Source organism: Austrofundulus limnaeus, unplaced genomic scaffold (assembly GCF_001266775.1).
Source record: "Austrofundulus limnaeus strain Quisiro unplaced genomic scaffold, Austrofundulus_limnaeus-1.0 Scaffold992, whole genome shotgun sequence".
Lineage (NCBI taxonomy): Eukaryota > Metazoa > Chordata > Actinopteri > Cyprinodontiformes > Rivulidae > Austrofundulus > Austrofundulus limnaeus.
In genome coordinates this window covers 102,374-110,621 of record NW_013953394.1, presented here as the reverse complement: position 1 = coordinate 110,621, position 8,248 = coordinate 102,374, and the positions used below count along the sequence as shown (strand labels likewise).

Sequence of the window (8,248 nt, the reverse complement as noted above, 5' to 3'; positions counted from 1 at the left end):
GTGTGTGTGTGTGTGTGTGTGTGTGTGTGTGTATAGTGCCCTGAAATGATGTAAGTTGTGACCTGGCGCTTAATAAATAAACTGAATTGAATTGAAAACTAATTTTTTTCCTTCGTACTCCAASTGGACCTTAAAATTTAAAGTCTCAAACATAAATTTGAAATTTGTCTCTCTCTCTACCATCTTCATGAGCAGAAGAAGGACATGGAGGTGTTGCGGGGCTACTTGTCTCTTCACCAAGCTGGGGAAAGTCTCACTCTKAAGTGGACGCCCAACCAGCTCATTAATGGCACTCTGGGAGACTGTGACTTAGAGAAAAGGTAAACCACTGCAGCTCACTGTCAAAGAGAAGCATTTAATCACTGCCCAGACTGATTTGAACGTCAACTACTGGCTCAGAAGTTTCTCTGATTTTCACATATTTTTATTCCTTTTAGCATTTATTGGGACTATGCACTAACTGTTCCTCTGCGACAGATTGTCTGCATCCACTGTCACCAGCGGTGTGAGTATTTTTGTAGTTCCTCTTTCCTTTTCAAATAAAGTGTTTTTAGGCTAAGACCTTTGATGAGGTCAATAGAAGTATTGTAAATAACTTMTGCAGGTTACGCAACTGCCTCATGCCGAAAGCTGTCCCAGTTTGTGGGCTTCTTCTCATCTAGTTAACAAAAGTGGCCCACAAAACCCCGAAAATGAAGGCTGCTTCTGAGCATCCTTCCAGGATCCTTGTGCTGTCAGCAAACTAAACAAAAACAAAAACGGTTGAGTTTTTTTAAGAGTTAGTTTGGAAATTCATTACAGACAGAAGAATTTGTTTTTAAAAACATGTTTAGCAACTTAGCTGATGAAATTTATGCTGCAGTGAAATCTTAAATAAAATGCAATTACAAGTACTGATACTGGCTAATGACACCAGAGGACCAAGATTGTCAGGAGAAATGTCTTTACCAAAGCAGATGACTTCTGTCTTACTTTCATTTAGATTCAGGAAATTTAATTTCAGCCAGAGTTTTGTCATTCAGACAGCTCAGGAGTAATTGGAATGAATTAATCAAGTTTAGTTTAATAGGCAGATAAACCTGGATGTCATCAGCAAAACAATGGAAAGGAATCTTATATTTACTAAAAACAGACCCCAGAGGCAACATAAAAAGATTAAAAAGCAGAGGGTCTAGAACAGAGCCTTGCAGGACCCCACAAGTCAGAGGATCTGTAGAAGAGGAGCATCGGGGAAACAAAGCARCCACTGTTCAAAAGAATGTCCCAACACAGACGAGCTACATCTAATGGCCAGAACTCTGCAGTTTTCACTCATTTACAGGCCAGCGGTCACTCTTTCAGAGATGAGGATGTTCTCATTCTTGATAGAGAGGAACGTTGGTTTGAGAGAGGAGTAAAAGAAGACATTTTTGTGAAGAAAGACCGTCCATCATTAAACAGAGGTGGAGGCCTCCGTTTTCAGCTGTCCCCCTCCTACAGCGCTGCTATTGGCAGTATCACTCCACCCCCTGTTAACAATAAGTGTTAATTAGGTGTCAACGATAGCCATGTGATGTGAGTATCAGTCACATGGAGGCAGGRCTYAAAAGCCTGAATTTWGCCTGAAACTCTCAGACTGAAGAAGTCTCTTGGAGGAGAGACGAAACGTTTCATTARAGAAGAACCGTCCAGAGGACCTATACWATTTTTTTCTTTTTGATTTGTTACCTGGATTACTGAGATGCATCAGGACAAGAGGAGCATTCTCCTAATTGAACAGAAAAACTCCTATTTGTCGATTTAAAGCAGGATAAAACTGTGCCTTTGACACCAACCAGCTGCTCTAGTTGTGACAGTAAGATGTTATGATCAATGGTATCAAAGGCAGCAGAAAGATCTAAAAGCACTAAAACAGCAGAGTTTCCTGAATCAACTGTCAAAAAAAGATCATTAAAAACTCTTAAAAGGGTTGTTTCAGTGCTGTGGCAGGATTTAAAACCTGAGTGRAACAGTTCACCTATATTATTGTCTGTCAAAAGACCTTGGAGTTCGATAAAAACAACTTTCTCCAAAACCTTTGACAAAAAAGACAGTTTTGAAGTTAGTCTAAAGTTTGTGAGAGCTCCTGGATCTAGGTTTTTCTTCTTTGTAGGGGGTTGGACCACAGCATGCTTAAAAGAAGCTGGGACACTGCCTGATGGGTGACATTAATCAGAGAGACAACAGTTGGACCAATAGTATGAAAAATGCAGTGATGGGCATCACTAATCTAAATATTAGTTGCACTAACCCTAAAGCACAAACTTAAATATTTAGGTCCCCTTATTCTACAGCACTAACACACTGAAAAATTTAGCAAAAGCTAATTCTAAAGCACTAATATAATCCAGTTGACACACCATTCTTCAAGTCAATATGAGACAATATTTACTGTGTGCAGAATGTTGTCACTTAGTGCCCATGGTGGGCCCAAATGGGAGTCATCCGCAGGCCACATTTGGCCCATGGGCCTTGAGTTTGTAGATAAGTGAAACATGAACAAAATGTGAGACAGCTTTTACCCTCAACTGTGAACAATAAAATTGATCAGTAACATTTAAAGACCTCAGTTAGTGCTTCTAAATTTAACCCAGATATTTAGCAAGTGCTAACCCACTAAYGATTTTAAAAATAGTGAAAGCCCTAAAGCACTAATTAGGAAATTAACTCCCCTATTAGTGCTTTAGGGGAACTGTGCCTACCACTGGAAAAATGTCCCTATAAAGACGAGAGGGAACAATGTCCAGTGGTGAATTGGTGGGTCACATTCACTGCACAACGTCCTTTAAAGCAGAAAAAGACACCAGCTCAAAGTAGTCAAAAGCAGCTACACATAAAGGTGGTGAAGAAGGGTCAATGTCACTGTCACCCTGATCTGATATATCAACACATTCAGCTCATTCAGGAGTTAGGTGCTGAGATTTCTGATTGTTTTTAGTGGTTACACTTTTCAGAATGTTAAATATGGTATTTTATGTACAAATACTTTATGCACCCATTCTACACTGTTTTACCTGTAGGCGACACCAGATACTCTCATCATTACTTTATTCACCCTTTTATAAATTAGACTCATATACACCATCAAATACACAGTGTGAGATCGTAAGATTCAGGGAACCCCTCTTCTTCATCTCTTGCCTCAGTTGCCTGCTGGTRATTTTCTCTGTTTGAGTTGTGCTCAGTGTTGTGCTATGATTAAAGGTAATGTGCTTTTACATCCTCACACAGGTAAAAACGTCTCTATTTTACACACAATCACTTGCCAGACAAAATATGTTGGGTATTGAATTGTCCTTGTGGCCTGGCCTATGTAGGCAAACTACAAGAGATTTAAAAATCAGGTTTTCAGAACATAAAAGCAAAATTCAAACTAAAGATTAGAGATCTCCTGTTGCCAGACATTTTATGACAGCTGGTCGGGATATTTGCTCCTTGAAATTTCAAGGCATAGAAGTTGTTCCTCCTCTCAAAACAGGAGGTGATAGAGACAAACTTCTGCTACAATTCTGGATCCACTCTTTACAAACTGTTAACCCTAAAGGACTTAATGAAGAAACGGCGTTGAACTGCTTTCTGTGATTTTTGTCCTTTTTGTAAAAACATTTTTGTAACTTTTCTGTGATTTCATGTATTCCTATATATTGTGTATTATTGAAGTCTACTAGTTGTGCATGTTAGTCACAGGTGTTTCTTTTTTTGGGCTGATTGCCCAACCTGTCTTTGATTGGCTTAGGTGTTTTTTTTATCTCTTTATATAGATTTGTAGTTTGTCTGACCTGTAACAAGTTGACGACAGCATGTAGCCAAAACGCATCCTGTTTTCTGCCCTTATTAAAACAATAGTATTTTTTGGAGTGCTGGTTATCCCATTTTTTCACATCCGCTGAATGGACAACAACCTGGTGGTAGCCCCAAACTACGCCCACCTTTGAAAAAATATGTTGCCCCAGCCAGATGGACAGAATAATCCTGAATGTGAGGGACTGGGTACTTGTTGTTACTGGTAGCGTTAGTCAGGCAACGAAAATCCCCACAAGGTCACCAGCCCCCGTTGGCCTTAGGAACCATATGCAAGGGACACGCCCATGGACTCTTAAGGCCCCCACATACTCAGAATCAGAATCTTTATTGTCATTCACATACAACATCAATATGCAGTGCAGAACCAAATTTGCAGTTTAGAACATCTGTCCGGAGAAACACACACATGAAAAACATGTGGGAAAGAAAATCCAGGGACTTTCACAACTTTGTGCGCTACCTTGCAGTTTAGAATACACACACAATAGGAAGGGTGAGTTAAAAAAGAGCTTTGATCCTGTGTTTTACACATAAAAACACACAAATATATGCTCAAAAAAACTACTCTGCTAAACAGTGCAGACAGCTAAGGAGGGGAGGGGGATGGGGGGTCCAAAAACACATGGTATGGGGAAGGATTCAGCGGAGCCGGTGACATCCAGGGTACAACTCCATGCTGGAGCCGATCAGAGACCTCCAGAGTCCAAACCAGTTGTTATCAGTCGAAGCACAAGTCACTAGAGTTCAGTTCTCTGTCTCCACACAACGCGGCCTTCAGACCGATCCACGCGCGGGTGAAACGKGTGAGGATGGGAGGTGGGGGTGTCAAGGCTTCCTTCTCACATGTCATTCCAGGGAGGTTTTATCAGCTTGCGTCCGAGGTCACAGATGCAGGGATACAATAATAAACATAATTGTTTTAGGTCCGAGCAGCCTGATTTCACTGCTTTGACTCTTAACTGCATCCCTGTGCTGCGAAAAATGCCAATGTTCCAGATACGTTTACTATCTCGCCTCTCCCGTATGAAACTTCACCCAGGTGTAGCTTCACTCCTCACGGGCACGCTGCTGAGCTGTGATCCTCGTCAGAGTCACATCCAGTCTGTGACTTATATCCCCCATCATTTGAGTCTGTGCGTTCACAGTACGGGAGATCCCATCCAAGGTCCCTGACAGCTTCTCACAGGTCTGGACTGCTGTCAGGATCGTTTTCATTTTCTAATAAACCAGGACTCCTCCACAGCCAATCAGCAGGAATCCGATGATCATAAATCTGAATATAAAAACATCTTTGATGTCTTCAATGGAAACCAGGACCAGGCAGACTAGATTCCACCCCCAGCTCCCCGACACTTGCCCAGCCGCCACGGTTCCACTGGGACAGCTGCGCTCCCCTCGCTTTAATCACAGTGTGGAAAAAATAGTGTCGATTGCATTCAGAGACCAGTTGACCAGATCCATAATTCTTTTGTTATCGAATGATGCGTGGCAGGAAGGCTTGACCCAGCTGCGAAGCAGGCAAAAGGACAGGTTCGGGAGAGAGAACAAAACGCGTCTGACTCCTCTGGAGGCTGCGCAGACTCGTGGCGGACGTCCGCCGGACTGGTCCGCGTAGAGATCAATTTTTTACATTCGCATCCGCGGTGAGCACAATGGCATGTACTGTTTTGGATGTAACACCATGCTGATAAAGTTCAGACTTGGTGTCATTTGTGGACGAAATGGAGTCAAATTTTGAAAAGCATCTCATGGAGGACATTAGAAAACTTTCTGACATGTCAATGAAGGAATATATTGTTTTAAAGCTAAAATGAAAACTTTCTATTCCTCCAGATCCTTGACATCATGACTGAAATTGCAAGAAATTAAAGAATACGTCAGGCGGTCAGTACGCTCGAGTATGAAGTCTCAAACATCCGCGGACAAAATGCGCAGAGTCCAAGCGGCTCATGGGCCGCACACAGTGAGCTCGAATATGTGGGAGCCTTTAAAGCGACACACAATGTCTAAACACTCCATGAAGGCAAACTCCTCCTTAGCTATCGCCAACCAAGTAGCAACCAGTCATCATGCCAGTGCAAAAAACGGAGGGCACACTTTAGGAATAAGATGCTCTACCCCATGTTTAGCTACAGTCACTGAAAAGGCGGGGACCATGAGTGCAGGAAACTCAGCCAGCAAACGGTGATATCCATCACCTGTATCTAGCATGTTAGCAAGGGGACAATGACTGGGACCCCCAAGCTTATAAGGGTAGGTGTCAAAAGACACAACATCAATTAAGCAGCTATTAGCAATGTCCACTAATAATCTAAAAGCACAAAAAAAAATCAGCATCCAGAATAGCAACTGATACAGAAGCTATTACAAAGTCTCAGCTAAACAGACCTCATTGAAACACACATCCACCAACCTCGATCCAACAGTGCGACGCGGGGTGCCATTAGCAGCATCCAGTCTGTCTTGAGCTGCAAAAATGCTCCTGACGCATGTTTTTGGCTGCTTGTCAACAGATGTCCGTTCACACAGAACGCGTCTGAAGACACACAATGGGAGGAGCGTCTTTGTTTGTTTTCCGGTCTGTTGATGGTTGAAATAAGATACAATAAAGAAAATGGCTTTGCTTTATTTACTAAAAAGCAAGTGAATGTTGTGCACAGCAGATAAATAATTCACCAGATAATTCAGGCGGTTTGTTCGGTTTCGTCACTCCAGGAGCTGCGAGCTGACAGACATTTTTTTGTCCCGAGCTCAGCGAGCTGCTGTCTCATCACATTGGTGCTGATATCTCCTGCCAGAACACCAACTGCAGACGGCTGATTTCAGCTAAAGGCTCCTGTCAGTCTGTCAGGTTCATGAAACCGTCATGTGAAAAAAAAATCCCTCCCGATTGGTTGCTGCTGCGCGTCGAGGAGCCAAAGTTCATTTTGTTGAACTCGAGCAGCGGCTGCTTTGGACGTGCCGCATGCAGGGAAAATGCTCTTCCGCATCTTACCGCTACGTTGCGYGCTGCTCTAAACTGGCAAAATAYGCCGCTATGTGCTGCGCTGCTCCTAGATGCGCGTCCACCATGGACTTTGCATGTAAACTGGCTGCTTTGGCTGCTCAAAACGCGTTTGTTGGGAACCCGGCTTGACCACAATRCAAGAAAAAAAAGTCAGAGACTCGTCACTCGACGTTTATCCACAAACTGGTTCTGGATTAAGCTCCAAAGTTTTTATCAGTCAGATTCCACTGTGAAAAACGTCAGTTTTATCACCTTTTATGATTTTTTGGCTGTCTGATTATCTTTATAAATCTCTGCTTCCTGGTACAACAGATAGATCTGAAAGCGAGTCACCTTTTTTTAAGCGAGCAGGTGAAGCAAAATGCAGCGTCTGTGCGCTTTCAGCACAAACACTCCTATGAGCGTCTGACCTGCCTGCTTCATTCCTGGTGTTGTGAGAAGTCTGTAGCAAGCCCTCTATCTTCCTCCTCACACACAGACTCAGCTTGGAAATGCATAAACAGATAAGCCAAATCAGTGCTTCACAAATGGGGCATTTGAGTTAGCAACACAGTGGTCATGCCCCCTATTGTGATCCAGCCATATGTATGTGTATTTTAGTGTAAGAAAAACTGTACTAAGTGTGGCTTGTGCACTTTATGGAATGCATGTGTGTCTCACAGTCTATGTGTGAGACTTGAGAGCCCTGCAGTTATCTCTTTGTCTCTTTACCTTCCAGCTGATTGTGGGGGGACATTGGTTCTTGTTAGTCAAGATGGGATTCAGCGACCACCCCTGCACTTCCCACCTGGTGGACACCTTCTGGCTTTCCTGTCTTGTCTGGAAACAGGCCTGCTACCACGTGGTCAACTGGAACCTCCCCTCTGGTCTCAGAAAGGCAAGGTAACAGCAAACATATTACGTAGTAAATCATTGTTCTTTGCTTTTTGCTACACTAGGAATGTCTGTAAAATACAACCCCTGGCAAAAAATATGGAATCACTCAATTCTGAGGAGAAAAAAGTATGGAATCACTCAAATTGGAGGTAGAAAATAAGGACACACCCAGTCAGTTTCCTTTCCCTAAATGGACACCTGCCTCAGATTAGATCTCTGGTCAGTCTGCAGTTAAAAACACCTGCAGTCATGACACCTTGGAGGGCTGCTGGACCAAGTGGAGTGGACAGAACCATGGCTCCAACAAGAGAAATGTCTCTTGAAACAAAGAGAGGATTGTGAAACTTCTTGAAGAAGGTAACTCTTCACACGTGGTTCCTAAAGATGTGGGCTGTTCTCAGTCAGCTGTATCCAAGATATGGACCAAATACAAACAGCATGGAATGGTTGTTAAAGCCAAGCGTACTGGTAGACCAAGAAAGACATCAAAGTGTCAACACAAACAACTTAAGACCATTTGTCTTGAAAACTGAAAAAGTACAA

At 42.8% G+C, this 8,248-nt stretch overlaps 1 protein-coding gene across 1 annotated transcript in view; it reads left to right on the top strand.

Moving 5' to 3' along the window:
• Nucleotides 1–8,248, top strand: part of sgsm2 (small G protein signaling modulator 2) — a gene marked incomplete at both ends in the record, with an annotated part of 138,574 nt that overhangs the window by 28,471 nt on the left and 101,855 nt on the right. The window contains 3 exon segments of the mRNA XM_014030062.1: nt 196–320; nt 438–505; nt 7,548–7,711. Of these exon segments, the coding sequence (XP_013885516.1) occupies nt 196–320; nt 438–505; nt 7,548–7,711 (357 nt within the window).